Raw genomic sequence first — 17,289 nt, 5'->3', positions numbered from 1 at the left:
CTATTGTATATAAAAAGCATGACCAGAAGACGGTCAGTGCTTGCAGATGAGTAGAGCAGTGATTGGGAACTGATTTTCGCCATTGGGCTGCATCCTTAAATCCCCTGCCACTTGTGGGCTGACTTTGATAATTGTGCACAACCACCCACCTGCTAGCCACCTAACGTCATAATGACACTAGGTGATTGACAGCTGTCAAAGCTCAAAAGAGGCCACTAACCTCCAGTCAGCTGACTAGTGATTACAGCAACCTCCTTTGAAGGTGGACTGTTTGGCAGTGGAAAACACACTTTCAAAGAGGCCTACTGAAACTGATTCATGGTTACAGCAAGCCCATTTGAAAGCCACTTGAACAAAGTAGTTTGGATCCAATCCTCCAAATTGACTTCAAAAGGGCTCGATGCAGAGGGGAAATGCTCTATTTGGAGGAAATGATTTGAATGGAAGCTGCTTCCTGAAAATGAAGAAAGTGAGCCCCCTTAACTGCATTGGAGCATTCCTGAAAGGAAAGATTCATTAAGTGAATCTTTCAGAAAGTGACAACACTATTTTCTGTTGATGGTGTTTTACCTCTTTTGTATTTTTATAGATGGGAACAGAGAAAGGATCCTCATGGTAGAACCTATTACGTTGATCACAACACAAGAACAACAACCTGGGAAAGACCGCAGCCTTTGCCACCAGGGTAATAGATAAGTTGTATGTTGACTTGCTGTGTGTCATTGCAGACTTTTACAATAGTTTTACTTACTAAATACACAAATTGAAATATATATTTTAGAGGATTGTGTTAGTTATGGAATTCCTTAATAAAATTAATGCTTGTATATAATAGTTTTCCTTAGAATTAGAGATGCAAAAAAATTGGTCACCCATGTATCTTTATTTTTTTAAGACCCATAAACGTAGCTCCTAAGGTACACTAACTTAAAGACATTCACAGAAGGCAAGTTCCCCTTTCTTGTTCTTTCTCCCTCGGTCATCCATGCACTCTGAAGGGTGAGGGACCCTCCTAAACAATTGGATGTGATACAGGATACAGGGGTGGGGAAGTCACCCAAAATTAGATGGAGGTCTACAGAAGGGAGAGGTGACGGGAGTTGTTTGAACATTATTAATTTAATACTTTAGGATCCAAACTATAGTAAATGAATTTTTCTGTAGTTTTCTTTGCATGTAATACTGGGATGTGGGTGACGCTGTGGGTTAAACCACAGAGCCTAGGGCTTGCCGATCTGAAGGTCGGCGGTTTGAATCCTCGTGACGGGATGAGCTCCTATTGTTTGGCCCCTGCTCCTGCCAACCTAGCAGTTCGAAAGCACGTCAAAGTGCAAGTAGATAAATAGGTACCGCTCCGGCGGGAAGGTAAACAGCATTTCCATGCCCTGTTCTGGTTCGCCAGAAGCAGCTTAGTCATGCTGGCCACATGACCCGGAAGCTGTACACAGTCTCCCTTGGCCAGTAAAGCAAGATGAGCGCCGCAACCCCAGAGTCATGCACGACTGGACCTAACGGTCAGGGGTCCCTTTACCTTTACTGTAACACTACTGTCCTCTAAAAGCTTTGGTATGCAAGTAACTGAGTTTTGTCATCTGCTGGTAGTGATATCGGGAAGCTGGAGAAAAATGCTGAAATTGCTTTTTATCTATTTGTTCTGTTCATTTTTTATAGAAAAATTCAGATTGCTCTGAATTAGGCCATACTGCCAGATCTCTGTATTCAAATTAGTTAGTTTTTTGTTTTGGGGGGATGACTTTCAGTGAGTCTCACCAGCAGCTTTCTCCTAAGTGGAGGGATGAGTAGCCCGTGTATCCAAAGCTTCAAATGGCTCTCATTTAGAACCCATGTAACTATTGATAGTATAGCTCTAACAGCGGGTTTCATGCTTTACAAAATAGAGGAAGATAAATCCATGCCCCAAGGAGCATACAATCTACAATTTGCTAAGGAGGTGGGGATGAATGTGAAGAATATGCATTTCAATTACATGTTTTTAAGCTTACAATGGAATGTCTTGACTTAGTTTTCAAATGCTTTGATTACAAGATTGAGAACTGACGGGTTCCGGTGAAGGTGCGCCAGAAGCAGGCTGCGTTTAAGACGCTCCGCTCAACTTGGAGCGTTAAATTCGATAGCGTTTGTCTTCGAGGGGGGGGAGTGGCGCTAAACACCCCCCCGAAAAAAGCGGGAGTACGGGTCTCCCGCTAATATAGTGAAAAAGCGGCGCGAAACGGCGGAACTGCGTAGCGGCACCGCTTTGAATGGTGGAGCTACGGAGAGGAGCCAGCGCAAAATAAAGAACAGACGACGCTGCAGCGGCGCCCTAGACCCTGCCTGGCGAGCACCAGAGCTCTTCGGCTTGGAGATTAAACAAGAGCTACCGACCCGTGAGTGTTGAGATTGCTTTTATTGGACTTTTAAAACAGACTCCGGGCGGGCGGTTAAGCCGAAGGAACGCCTAATATACCGCTGATAGACTTGCTTTGAAAGCCCTGCGTGTGGGGAGAAATTTTGAGAAGGGAGGCAATCACCAAGACAGCGTGGTGGAATATTAGTGAGAGAAAATTAAAATAGACGCTGCAAGGACAGATAAGAATTGTCATTAAAGATGGAGACTTGCCAGTAGCTGACTCATGTCGGTGTGTTCCTTTCCGGCGTCATTGCGGAAGTGAAGATAAAGGAACAGCAGCAATAGAAGCGGTGAGAGGAGAGACCAGCAGAGTTAATCTCTGAAAGATACACAGCGACACCCAGTGGATTGAAGTGGTAACTGAGGCTCTTTCTTTCTTCTTTGCTGCTCTCATTTAAAGACATTTTGCAAACTGTGTATGAGACAGCTATAAGACAAATACCCACTCAAATTTTATTTCCTTTATTTTAAAAAAAAAAAGAGAGAGAGAGAGATGAGACCCATTTAAGGAAGAACATAAGGGAACTCCCAATTAAAAGGGGAAACAAGGTATCCGGATTGAAGAAATTAAAGAGAATTAAAGAGAATTGAAACACAAAGAGAACATATAAAGTGAAAATGGCAGGCAGACGACAGAATACAACAAACTCAACAGTGACAGCAGGTAACCAACCAAGAAGACAATCAATGAATAATGAAAATGATGCTCTGGCTGACTTAAAAGAGCTGATAACTGAAATGAACAAAGCATTAAATGAGAAGTTGGATACAGTGGACTCAAAAATTGAAAAATTGGACTCAAAGATTGAAGGAAATTCTAAAATGATTGCTGATTTGACAGGACAAATAAAAGATCTACATTGTAAAAACAAAGAACTTGAGAAATCGGTTAAAGATCTAAATGCCAAAGTAATTAAGCAAGAAGAAGTAATTAAGAAAATGACAGTGGAAAATAGAGAATTAAGGAGGACAAAGGAGAAAGAAGAGGAGGAAAATAAAAAAATAAAGAAAGCACAAGAAGACCTAGCAGACCAACTTTCATTACTTGAGATGAAACAGAAGTCCACGATTCTACGGATGAGGGGCATTCCTGAGTCAGCAAATGAGCAAATAGAAGAAAAAATAATTAAGGAATTGTCAAAATGGTTGAGCGTCAATGAGGAGGAGTTATTGATGGATGTGGATAAGATCTACCGAATCAGATTAGACCGGTCAAAGAACATCAGAGGCCCCGGGGATTGCATGGTTTTTTTTAACTCAATGTTACTCAGAGACAAAATACTGCAAAAGAAAAAACAAGAAAGTCTGATAATAGACGGGAAAATCATCTCTATATATAAAGAAATTCCCAAGAGGATTCGGCAGAAAAGACAGAATTATAAAGTATTGACGGATGCCCTATCGAAGCAGAACATGTGGTATGTCTGGGAGTTCCCAGAAGGGCTCACGTTTACATTCAAAGGTAAAAGGAAAACGATCAGATCGGCGGAAGAAGCGGAAAGATTCTATAACAGACAAAAGAAAGAACTGTTTGGGGAAGAAGAAGAGAATTAAGACGAACTGACTCTAATTTACAAAGGCGGATAATTTAGTTACCAACTTTTGATTTATTTCTCGTGTACATGATGGAATTGTAAACAATAGTTGCCCACCCTTATTGCTTCCCCCCCACACATAATTTCTCCCCTTCCCCTTTTTATCTTTAATCCCTCCCTTCCCCCTTTCCCTTCCCCCCTCTTCTCTTCACCCTCCCTTTCCCTCCCCCCTCCCCCCTTTTTCTTCTTCTTCTTCTTCCTTCCTCCCCCCTTTTGGTTGCTCCTATCCCTCTCTCCCCCCTTCCCCCCTTTCTTTCTTTTTTTTCTTCTCCTTTTCTTATCCTTAAGAGTTTTTTTTAAAATCAAGCCGGCATTGATAGCCTACAACTGGAGTGACATAATAAAGTTATGAATTTAAAAATTATTTCATGGAATATTAATGGACTAAATGATAAAATTAAAAGAAATAAGACGGAGCATATATTGAAAAAAGATTCCTGGGACATTATATGTCTTCAGGAAACGCATGTATCCAAAGATCATGAAAGGGTATTAATTAATAAGAGGTTAGGTACAGAATTTATATCATCCGACGTGAAAAAGAAAAGGGGGGTGGTTACGTATGTGAAATCTAGTATAAAGGCCGAAAAGATATTCCAGGATAAGGAGGGAAGGATGTTGGGAGTGCGCTTGACGTTGCCGACAGGGAATGTGACAATAATTAATATTTATGTACCAAATGGATGTAAATTGGATTTTTTCAAGAAATTAGGGAAGAAGATGGAAGAATATATAGATGAGGAAGAGGTAATCTTACTAGGGGATTTTAATGGAGTTGTATTACCGCAACTGGATAGAACAAAAGGAAAAGGGAAAAATAGAGGTAAATTACCGGACGTTTTTTTCAATATAATAAGTAATTATGAATTAAAGGATGGATGGAGAGTAAGAAATCCCGAAGAAGAGAAATTTACATATTATTCTGGGGCTAAGAAGTCGGCGTCAAGGATTGACATGATCTGGGTGTCATCTAAATTAATGTCTAAGGTAATAAAATGTGAAATACTAGCAAAATCTATAACGGACCACAACCCGGTTATGGTGAGAATAAGAGAATATAACAGATTGATTAGAAGATGGCGATTGGATGAGAGAATTTTAAATGATGAAGTATTTGTTGAAAAGGTTAAAGGTTTGTTGAAAGAATTCTTTAAAAATAATATTTCAGAAGAAATAGATTTGACAACAACATGGGATGCAAGCAAAGCCTTTATTCGGGGCATATATCTTCAACAAAAAAATAGGGTTAAAAGAGAGAGAGAGAAAAATATGGAAGATGTTAGGAGAGAAATGGAGGAGAAGGAAAAGGAGTTAGCTAAAAAACCAGACGATAGGAATTTGGTAATGCAGATTAGACTCCTACAAAATAAATTATCCACATTGACGAGCCACGAAATTGAGAACAAAATAAAATGGATGAAACAGAAGACATTCGAACATGGGGGGAAAGCAGGAAGGCTTCTAGCATGGCAGATACGTAAGAGGCAGAGTGAAAGAATGATTACAAGTATAGTAGATAAAGGGAAAAGGTTGAATAATAGAGAGGATATACAGAAATGTTTTGTCAAATTCTATAAAAATCTGTATAAAAAAGAGAATATTGATGGAGAAAAATTGGGAAACTATTTTACCAAATGTGATATAGGTCAAATTAATGAAGAAGAAAAGGAGTTACTTAACAAACCGATATCAAGACAAGAAATGTATGAGGCTGTTAATAGATTGAAATTGGGTAAGTCACCCGGAACAGATGGTCTATCAAGCCGGCATTATAAATTGTTTTGGGAGGAGATAGGTGGTGTGTACCAATTGTTAGTGAACGAAATTTTAGAAAAGGGAGTGTTTCCAAAATCATGGCGAGAAACATTTATAACATTAATACCAAAGAAGGAGGGAGAGAACGACCAGGTGGGATCCTTCAGGCCGATCTCTCTACTTAATGTCGACTATAAAATCTTCAGTGATATCCTAGCCGGAAGATTAAAAAAGATACTAAACAGGATCATTGGGCATGACCAACAAGGCTTTTTACCAGGGAGAAAAATGTCAAATAATATGAGAATTTTCCTAGATTTAATTGAATATCTAGATTGGATGCCTAGCAAAAAAGCAGCTTTTATCTTCTTGGATGCCGAAAAAGCCTTCGATAACTTGACATGGGAATTTATGAAAAAATCATTGGGGAAAATTGGAATAGGGGGCAAATTTATAGAGGGGATAAACGCAATTTACAGCGAACAGAAGGCAAGATTGATATTAAATGGAGAAATAATGGAAGAATTTGAAATCCAAAAGGGTACCCGTCAGGGATGCCCTTTATCTCCTTTGTTATTCATTTTGTCAATTGAATTTCTGTTAAAAGACATCCAAGGAGACAAAAACATCAAGGGGATAACATTGGGGAAGAATATTTATAAAATTAAAGCCTTTGCTGACGACGTGATCTTAATGTTGGAAGAACCATTGGATTCGATAATTAATTTAAAGGAGAAATTGCAAAAATATGGGGAAGTGTCAGGCTTTAGAGTTAATATGGGAAAGACCAAGATGATAGTCAAAAATATAGGGAAGAAAGAAATAATGGATTTGGAGAAGATTACAAATTGGGAAATAGTTAATAAAATTAGATATTTAGGAATTGTTGTTACCCCCAATAATATAAATTTGTATGAGAACAATTATCTTAGAGTATGGAGGGAGATTAAAAAAGATTTGGACCGTTGGAAAGAATTAAACTTGTCCCTATCAGGAAGGATAGCAGTGATCAAAATGTCAGTGTTGCCGAAGATCCTGTTTTTGTTTCAAATGTTACCTATCATAGGAAAGAAAGAAATTTTTGATTCGTGGAGAAAAGACCTAAGCAAGTTCATCTGGCTAGGGAAAAAAGCGAGAATACAATATAAATTATTAACAGACAGCAAGGAGAGAGGTGGCTGGGGGGTCCCGGATCTCAGACTATATTATGCCTCCGCATGTTTTTGCTGGATGAGGGAATGGATAGTACTAGAAAATTGTGAACTCTTGGAATTGGAAGGGTTTAGGAATAATAAAGGATGGCACGCGTACCTATTGCAAGAAAACAAAGGAAAAGATAAAAGTTTTATAGATCATATAATTAAAAAATCGGTATTTAAAATCTGGGAGGAATATAAAAACCTATTAGAAGCAAAGACGCCCTGGTGGGCGTCACCATTAGAAATGACAACGATGAGTGGCCGAGGTAAAAATAGAAAATGGCCAACCTACCAGGAATTAACAGTAAAAGAAGGGGATCAACTTATATTAAAGCCATATGAAGAAATTAAACATCATTGTACAAGTTGGCTACATTATTTACAAATACAAAGCTTATTTAAAAAACATAAAGAAATAGGATTCAATGAGGGCAAATCTAAATTACAGGAAATTTTGATTGATAATACGGCTAAACCACTGTCTAAGATGTATAAATTTTTATTAGAGTGGGAATTAAAAGATGAGGAGATAAAATCTGTAATGATAAAATGGGCTCAGGATGTAGGAAGACCAATCTATAAAGTGCAATGGGATAAATTGTGGAGATCGACAATGAGATTTACAGCGTGTTCAGGAATTAAAGAAAATATGATGAAGCTCGTATATAGATGGCACCTGACGCCAGAAAGGCTAGCTAAAATCTATAAGACAGAAACAAAAGAATGCTGGAAGTGCCAGGAAAAAACTGGTACGTATTTTCACTGTTGGTGGGAATGTAAGAAAATATATAAATTCTGGAGTGAGATATATGAAAAAATGAAGAAAATGATAAAAATTACGTTTGAAAAGAAACCTGAATATTTTCTATTAAGTTTAATCCCAGAAAGTATACCTAAAGATAGAATTAATATTTTCTTATATGCGTGTGCCGCGGCGAGATTAGTACTAGCTCAGAAATGGAAAGGAACAGAAACGCCAACAATCCAAGAGTGGCAAATTAAAGTAGTAGAGTTTATGAACTTAGCAAGAATGACGGCGGCAATTAGGAATATACCAAAACAGAGAATAATAACAGAATGGAGATACGTAGAAGAGTTTTTCAAAAAAGAAAATATCAAAACAGAGCTAGTGATTTGTCTGGAATAGAGAAAACATGTAGGAAAAACTTAGTTGGATTTAACAAGAGGGAAAGCAAACTAAAAAGGGAAATAATAGCAAGAGAAGCGATATGTTGGCGATTGGAAGCCAATTTTAATTTAAAATGAATGGATTTGATGGAGATAGGCCCATGTGTTAAGATCTAAGCTGGGGCTAATTTTCCTTCTTTTTTTTTTTCTTCTTTCTTTTTTCTTTTTTCCTTTTCCTTTTTTTTTCTTTCCCTTTTCGTTATGTTATGTTATGTTATATTATTATGTTATGTTATGTTATGTTATGTTATGTTATGTTATGTTATGCTATGTTATGTTATGTTATATTATGATAGGTTTGCCTAAGTTGATTTTGTATATTATTTGTAGTCTGATGGATTTAATTTATTTAGACCAACCTTGATTTGTTTACTTATGTTGATTAAGTTACGTTGGGTGGCTTAAATATGTAGTTATGTTATTTATATTACTTGATATACTATAGTATTTAAGTTGCCAAGTTATTTTATGTTATTAAGTTACTTTAAATTTTTTTTTTTTTTTTTGGTGTCTGTACATCTTTTAAAATTTTCTAATAAAGTCTATTTTAAAATTTAAAAAAAAAAAAAAAAAAAAAAAAAAAGATTGAGAACTGACTTTGCAGCAGATTTCTCACTTTAGAATTCTGTCATAGACCTTTATTTTGCGGTTTTTTTTCTTTGCTTGTTAACCAATTTTGTTCGTGCTTATTTTGCATTCTAATGCCTTCCTTTCTTGAGAGAAGAAAATTGCATATTTTTCCTGCGTGCATGTTTCAGAACTTGCACTGATACCAAAAGAAGCAAAATTCAGCTGTGTTGCTACTGCAGGAGTCAGTACAACTAAGATTTGGCATTCACTATTCTGTCACTTAAACTTTTCAAAAAATGACTGAGCTGTTTAACACTGGCAGAAACTCTAAGGCAGGTATTTAGGTCTGTGTTTGTTTTCTGATCCCACACTTTATTTTATAATAATGTAATTTAGAAAGAAGAACATTTGAAAGGCTTAGATTTATAAGGCAAAATTACGAAGAAAATGTAGTAAATTATTTTTGCATTTTGACTGGAAAGAAAATAGCTTCCAATGTTTCTTAGGTGGGAAAGAAGGGTGGATGATCGTGGCAGAGTTTATTATGTGGACCATAATACAAGAACAACCACATGGCAACGACCTACGATGGAATCTGTCAGAAACTTTGAACAATGGCAGTCCCAGCGAAATCAACTACAGGGAGCTATGCAACAGTTTAACCAACGATACCTCTATTCGGTAAATTTACAAAGTTATGAAACGTTCTGAGTTCTTGTTTTTCTCTTTGCCTTCCCTTAGATTTTTTGATGCATGCTACATACTGAGACCATGTTATATATCATGGTTGGGTTCAGATGTATTACAAAGCTATGGTTTCTTGATTGGCTTGTTTGGACATTTGTCCATAGCTTCATAAACCACCGAGTTCCGACTTATTATCTCCATTTGTTAATAATTGTTATTCCAGATTCCTCTGGTTTAGGTGTAATGAAAAACTCTGGCTTAATGCTGGGGAACTTTGCACCGAAGCTGGTGTTCAAGGGGAAGGGGAAGATGAAGAAGCAGTGCACATTCATGACTCTTATCATAAACCATGCAGCCGTTGTCTTTCACTGAGTGGCCATGGACCAAAGTTTGTTCGGGGCTAGAGCTTTGAAACTTGTGTTGTTTTTTCATTTGTGTCTTCAGAAGTAGCAAGCTGGTTCTAGTCATAAGTTAGTTTCACATAGATTGTACTGACATTAATGTGAAAAGTCAGCTTCATTTATTTGAACGTGAACAAAGTGCAATTAAACTTAGTCTTGTCCCATTCCTTTTGCAAGTTGATTATGTTATGAATCTATCCGAAGAAGATTAATAACCAATAACAGAACTGTAGCCAATGTGCCAACTTTTCACTGAAATTCACAGTGAAGAATCTCTGTGGAGATCACTGTGCTTTATGGACAATTCTGAACTGTTTTTATTTAAATCTGAATTTTTTGAGACAACTCTGTTACTGAGATGGTATTGAGATTCCAAATTCTTTAAACTAGGTGTATACCTGTCTGAGATGCATTCCTTCCCCGTGTGCAGTTAACCATGTGGGTTTAGAAGAGTAGAGGGTGATTGATCATACAAACTTGAGTATAAATATTGTTCTATGGTGGGTACCCACAACACTTTACAAAAAGTGGAAAAGCCAGCTGATCACCTTCTTGTTGAAATGCAGTCTTAGTCTACTTGTGTTGACCTCAAATATGGGGAGTGTTCTACCTAGTTAGAAGCAAAGTTATCAACAGGGCAGCTGGAATAAAAAAAAAGAGAGATGAATTACAATAGGCAAGGAGATGACCCCTTCTTTCTATATCACCTCTGTGAAGAAAGCTTGCAAAGCTTATATAAGATGGAATGACAAAAGTATGAAAAGGGTATATTGGCGAATGTGAAAATGCTTGAATAATACTGGACCTATGATCTAATATATAAAGAATGTTAAATTGCGTAGTGTAAAGTATGACTTTAAAAATAAGCAGAAGAAGGTAGAGTGGAAGTCAATTTTTTTGTCTTATGGGTTTTCCTTTTTTCCTTTTTTCTTTATTTGGATGGAAATTTATGTATATACAAAGTCAAGACAAATGTTAAGTGTATGAGTAACAAATATGGATATGGAAAAACTTAATAAAAATTATTGGGGGGGGGGGGAGAAGAAAGCTTCCAAAGTGAATAGTGCTACCTGTCATACAGCACATGTTCAGCCTGTCTGTTGTGGAGGAAAAAAGAAAGAAAACCACCTGGAAATCTGAAGCTGGAAATGGTAGGAAAGAAAGGATGTCAGAAAAATAAAATAAATCATTTAAATTTAGTTGTGAAGAGAAGCTTGTTAAATATAGAACTAGTGCTTTTTATATTTATTTATTTTTTAAATTGTATATTTATTTTGTCTTATGTCTTCACTAGGCTTCAATGCTGACTGCAGAAAATGATCCACTTGGTCCTTTACCACCAGGCTGGGGTAAGAAATGTAGATACCTTTGTGAAATAGACACCTATTTATAGTTAACTTTGCTTTAAATGGTGCATTTCTATTGCAGAAAGGAGAGTTGATTCAAATGATAGAGTGTATTTTGTAAATCACAACACAAAGACAACACAGTGGGAAGATCCACGGACTCAAGGGTATGTTTATGTGTGTTTTCTATTCATAAAATGAGGCTAAAGTAGGTGTAAAGTGATTGGGGTTTTAAAAATATATATTACGTTTATATTTTCAGCTTACAAAATGAAGACCCCCTCCCTGAGGGCTGGGAAATCAGATACACGAGAGAAGGTGTAAGATACTTTGTTGATCATAATACACGAACAACTACCTTCAGTGATCCTCGTACTGGTAAATCCTCTGTGTAAGTGAGATGTTAATGGAGATTTTAAAATATTTGCATTCATAGTACATAGGAGTAATAGTTTTACTGCTTAGGTAGTAGGCAGTGGATCTCTTATAGATTTTGGTGGTGGCTAATTGATTCAATATGTACATGGTTTGTTTAAGGTGTACATGCGTTACACCTTATGAGATGTGAATTTTTAAGCATATTTTAAAACTGACCTTGAAGCATGAAGCATGCATGCTGCAACCTTTTCACTATATCTAAAGAAAATCTACAAAAGTGCTGAGGATTTGAAAGTGTTGTAAAATCTTGATTTTCTGCTTAGTAAATTTAGCTATATTTCCTTACAGAAATAAAGGTCCACAAATTGCTTACGAACGCAGCTTTAGGTGGAAGCTAGCTCATTTCCGCTACTTGTGTCAGGTAATGCTGATCAAATGGTAATGTAAACTTTAATTTGCATTTTGTATTTTTTTAATTTGCATTTTGTATTTCATGATTTTCTGTCTGTTTGTAGTCAAATGCTCTTCCAAGCCACGTGAAGATCAATGTATCCAGACAAACATTGTTTGAAGATTCCTTCCAACAGGTAAAACAATGTTTACATTATCAAACCTGGAAACTAAAGTAAAACACTGTATAGTGAATTTGCTTCATCTTAATATGGTTATATGACAAAGGAAATTTCGTATTTTAAAACTCTCATTAAAGCTGTAAAATGTTAGAAAGCTTTTAACTTTTGATAATTTGAATAGCTAGATTCTTTCCTAACAAATCTTCACTTACCTAGTGTCTAACAGGAAATAATTTGTGTAATTAGTCTGTATAGGACTGAGTCAACATGTGGGAGGGCTTTTCATTTCAAGGAAAGGATGTTCTGGTGCAGGCATCCCCAAACTGCGGCCCTCCAAATGTTTTGGCCTACAACTCCCATGATCCCTAGCTAAGAGGACCGGTGGTCAGGGATGATGGGAATTGTAGTCCAAAACATCTGGAGGGCCGAAGTTTGGGGATGCCTGTGTGACGGGTATAGGACTCCTTTGAGTTGTTTATGACTCAATTAGGAGCCACTGATTACCGCCCGGCACGCTTTCTCTAGCGCCTCTGCTCCGTAGACCCGGGCTGGAAGTAAAACACACAGCAGAGTTCTTCTTCTTCTCACACACAGCGGAAACTTGTATAGCCGTTGGATAAAAAGCCTCTTAAGAACACACAGAGTCCAAGGTGTTCTAATAACTACTGGAGTTTATTTTAAAGAGAAAATAACAAACAACCTGGTGAGAGCGCAGACATCTTGCGACCGTCTCCCAGGCAAAAACGAAACCAACTGATACACACAGAAACACTTCTAGCACATTCTGTAACATGATATCTTCCTCAGTGGTCAGGTGCTACACAGTACACAGTTAACCCCTTCGGTTACTTGTTACTCCTCACACCCCCTCTCACCTGAACACTGGGGATAGCGGGTATCCAAACTTACCCCAAAACCAACCCTTCACAGAATTCCCCATGCCGTTGGAAACTCAAGGGTTTTGTGAACCCATCTGCTAGGTTCTCTTGGCTTGGACAATACCTCAACTTTACCAAGCCTACCTGTATGCTCTGACATACGTTTCGGAAGCGGATGTCTAAGTGTTTGGTTCTGGTCTTGAACTGTCCAGACTCCGCCAGTCTCAAAGATGGTTGATTGTCGCCCCAAACAGTGATGGGCTGGCTACAATCACCCCAGATTTCCTGGACCAAACATCTGTAGTACTCCAACTCAGTGCATGTCGCAGACAACGCACAGAATTCGGCTTCCGTGGAAGACATTGCTATTAGGCTTTGCCTGCGAGACCGCCAACCAATCAGGGCATTTCCAAACTTGACTACCAAACCAGTCACTGACTTCCTGTCCTCCTGATTGGCCCAATCAGCATCTGCAAAACTTTGTGACTCTTTCACAAAGTTTGTCTCCATGGGTGTTCTGACCCCTTTACAGTCAGACATTCTGAACTTCTCAAGCAAATGTTCAATCTTGCCTTTCTGACTGAGCAAAAAACTTCCATCCTCAGTTCTGTCTATCTGCACACCTAGATAAACATTCACTGCACCTAGATTCTTGAGTTTGAACCTCTTGCCTAGCTCCTTTGCAAACTTCTGCACTTGCATCTGGCTCTTTGCTAAGTAGATCAGGTCATCAACATAGACAAGCAACAGTTCCTGCTGTTCTCCTTCACCTCTGAGATACAGACAACTGTCAGCTAGACTCTTCCTGAAATCTAGGCTCTTCAAAACAGAATCAAGACATGAATTCCAATTTTTAGCGGATTGCTTCAGACCGTAGATCGACTTGTGCAGCTTCCACACCTGACCTGGCACGTCACTCTCAAACCCTGGAGGAGGCAACATGTACAACTCCTCCTGGAGGTCAGAGTTCAAATAAGCGGTGTCCACATCAAAATGGTTGACCACTAGGCCTCTCTGCGCTGCAGTCGCTAAAAGCATCCTGAAAGATTCCGATCTCGAAGTCGGGCTAAATACATCTGTGTAGTGGATTCCTTTCTTCTGAGTAAAACCTCTAGCCACTAACCTAGCCTTGTACTGAGGCTCTCCAGTCACTGTGGGTTTCAGCCTGTAGACCCACCTACAACTGACTGCTTTCTTGCCTTCTGGCAACTGTGTTAGGCTATACACACCAAGAGATTGCATGGAGTTCAACTCTTTCTCCATTGCAACTTTCCACTTCCTAGCTTCCTCCACTGACAACTGTTGCACCTCTTTAAAGCTTTCAGGCTCACACACTGCTAGGTTCGCCCATACACTGACAGCTGAAAACCTTTCAGGTGGTTTACCTTTCGTGGTGCGTTTTGAACGCCTTGGTCCCACATCTTCCCCCTCTAAATCCGAACTGCTTGTCTCTGACTGTGGCTCTCTCGGACTAGCAGCACTGTCAAGAGACCTACTACGCTTTGCAGCCCCCTCTGGGCTTGCTCTGGGTGAAGTGGGTGACCTACCACGTTTGCTGTACTTCCCAGGCTTGACCTGGGGTGAAGTCGGTGCGCTTCTGACTACTTGCTTCACTTCCCTAGGAGCTACACCACTTGGACCAGCTGCCTGACCTGGATCTGGTCCTGCAGCACCTGGAACTCCAGCATCAGCTACCTGAGTTTCCTCTTCCTGGTCAAAACCTGAAGACCAGTCAAGAAGAACTTCGGGGTTAGCATGAATGCGTCTCCAGCCCTCTTGTTCACAGAACGTAGCACTCCTGCTAATGTGAACGCGTGTTTGGTCCCCCTCTGCTGGTACAAACCTCCAAGCCTTTGAGTTTGGTTCGTAACCACAGAAGATCATTTTCCTGGATCTTGATCCTCCCTTTCTGCGCTTCTGCTTTGGAATTAGAACCCAAGCCTCACACCCAAAAGTTCTGAAATAGTGCACCTTCGGAACTTTGCCATACAACATGTAGTAGGGTGTGTTTTCCACAACTGAATTAAAAGCGCGGTTTGAACAATAATTCACAAATTTATAACATTCCCCCCAAAACTTCTGGGGTAGTCCTGCATCAAACAACATTGCCTCTACCAGTTCAGACAGCGTCCTAAATTTTCTTTCAGCTAAACCATTTTCCTGTGGACTAAAAGGGGCGGTTTTCCTGTGCCTAATTCCCTTGCTGCGGAAAAACCCTTGTAGTTCTGCACTCAAAAACTCTCCCGCCCTGTCACTCTGAAAACACTGGACAGTGACGGAGAACTGTAGTTCTACCTCGGCTACCCACTCTTTTATCACTCTGGCAGCCTCCCCCTTCTCTTTCAGTGTTATGACCCAGGAAAAATGACTGAAATCATCCAAAAGACACAAAACATATTTTGAACCACCTAAACTTGACGTTGACATAGGCCCAGAAATATCCAAGTGCACTAACTGAAATGGCTTTGTGCTCCTCCTCTCAGATCTAGGATAAGAGCATCTCTTCGTCTTCGCTTTCGCACATGCGCGGCATTGCAGGTGTTTTTGACATGGCTTGAACCTGCAACCTTTGACAAAATCAGGGGCTTTTTTCACATAAGGAAAAGACATGTGACAAAATTTACGGTGCCAAGCATGAATACAATCCTTATGGATGGCACCCTCTGTGCCCTTTGGGGTATTGGCACTTTTAGCCTGAGCATCACCAGTGTTACTTCCACCTGCTTGCCCCCTCCCATCTAGGACAAACAGACCATCAGACCCAACAGTAACACTTACCAGCTCAGCCCCATCTCTGGCAATTTTGCAAACACCATTGGCAAAACTTATTTCAAAACCCTCACGCAATAAGCAAGACACACTTAAAAGACCATTTTCCATGCCTGGTACAACATAAACATCAAGGTTAGTGTCTAAGCATTGCATATAAAAAACACCCTTGCTTTTAATTGTTCCAGAAGAACCATCAGCAAGATGCAGGCTTTTTTCTTCTTCAAGTGGCCTGCAGTTCAGGATCTGTCCTGAAGGCGGTACAAGATGATGGGTGCTGCCTGAGTCGATAATAAAAGTGAAACTGTCCTGTCCTCTGTTTCTAACCGTTGCTAAGGCAGCAGAAAGATGGCTGACAGGCTTATCTGTAGTTTTCCCATGTCCTCTGCCTCGGCGCTGCTGGCTGGTCCCACGACTACGTCCGCTGGGTTGCCTGGCACCTGGCTGAGTGACCTTGGCTGCTTCCGGAGCTGGGCAGAATCTCGCTACGTGCCCCGGCTCCTGGCACCGAAAACAAAGCCTTGTTGCGCACGCACTCACAGTGGATTCCTCAGTGCTTTTTACTGCACCCCCACTGGCTTCTCTGCGCCCACGGCCCCCCTTCTCAGCCGATTCTTTCTGGCGTCTCTGTTCCTCATCCGCCAAACGCCCAGAAACGTAAGCAATCGTGAGTTCAGCTTCAGGCATGGCCTCAAACGTTAAACACAAATGCTCATAGGCGTTTCCCAGACTAGACAGCAAAATATAAACTTTTTCCTTCTCTTTGAACACAAGCTCATGCCGCTGCAGCTTATGGAATGCATCAATCACATTGGCAATGTGCTCCTTAATGGGTTGCCCTGGTCTCAGTCTCAACTCAAAGAGATGCCTCATAGCATGCAGCTTAGCTCCAGCTGTTTTTCTCTGATGGACCCTTTCCAAGCTGTCCCAGGCTTGCTTGGCATTTTCAGCATTTTGCACATAGGGCAGTTGCGTAGCATCACAGGTCATGGCAATGGCACATAGAGCCTTATTGTCTTTCCTGGTTTCTGCTGCAAACCTCTGTGCTTCAGCTGCTGAATTATCAGCTTCAGGGCTTGGAGGATTTAACACACAAGTCCATAAATCCTTTCCTAGCAACCACATTCTGGCCCTTTCTCTCCACTCTGCATAGTTGTCGCCATTCAACCTCTGGAACGGCACGACAAATGACTCCTGTAGCTGCTCCACCATCTTGTCCACCCCCGGGCTCCGTGTCCAGCACTGTACTCACTCAGAATAGCTGACGTTGCTCCTCCGGGTAGACTGCGGATCCCAGCCTCTAGTCCAGGGTCTTTCTGCTAGCGAGTGCATCTATTAATTGCCGACTGCAAAAAAAACAGGTTTCTCCCAGCTAGCTCTTTACACCGGCTTTCTCCAAGGCTTTTACAGCTGCAATCACCTTTTATTGCTTTGGTGATTGATTAGGTTCAGGACCTCTTATCTCCCAGAGCCTGTCACCCAGAACTTGTGACAGGTGGCCCATGACCTGTGATCCATAACCTGTGACGGGTATAGGACTC

The 17,289-nt window shown here is 39.9% G+C and overlaps 1 protein-coding gene across 2 annotated transcripts in view; it reads left to right on the top strand.

Annotated features, from left to right (window-relative positions):
• Positions 1-17,289, top strand: part of WWP1 (WW domain containing E3 ubiquitin protein ligase 1) — a 61,115-nt gene that overhangs the window by 29,865 nt on the left and 13,961 nt on the right. For both annotated transcript variants that reach the window (XM_035124822.2, XM_035124821.2), the window contains exons 9-15: positions 590-685; positions 9,224-9,398; positions 11,100-11,154; positions 11,234-11,318; positions 11,414-11,542; positions 11,878-11,950; positions 12,045-12,116. In XM_035124822.2, the coding sequence (XP_034980713.1) occupies positions 590-685; positions 9,224-9,398; positions 11,100-11,154; positions 11,234-11,318; positions 11,414-11,542; positions 11,878-11,950; positions 12,045-12,116 (685 nt within the window). The remainder of the gene's footprint in view (positions 1-589; positions 686-9,223; positions 9,399-11,099; positions 11,155-11,233; positions 11,319-11,413; positions 11,543-11,877; positions 11,951-12,044; positions 12,117-17,289) is intronic.

Source organism: Zootoca vivipara, chromosome 8 (genome assembly GCF_963506605.1).
Source record: "Zootoca vivipara chromosome 8, rZooViv1.1, whole genome shotgun sequence".
Lineage (NCBI taxonomy): Eukaryota > Metazoa > Chordata > Lepidosauria > Squamata > Lacertidae > Zootoca > Zootoca vivipara.
The sequence above is the reverse complement of the archived record's forward strand: the minus strand, read 5'-3'. Positions and strand labels throughout refer to the sequence as shown.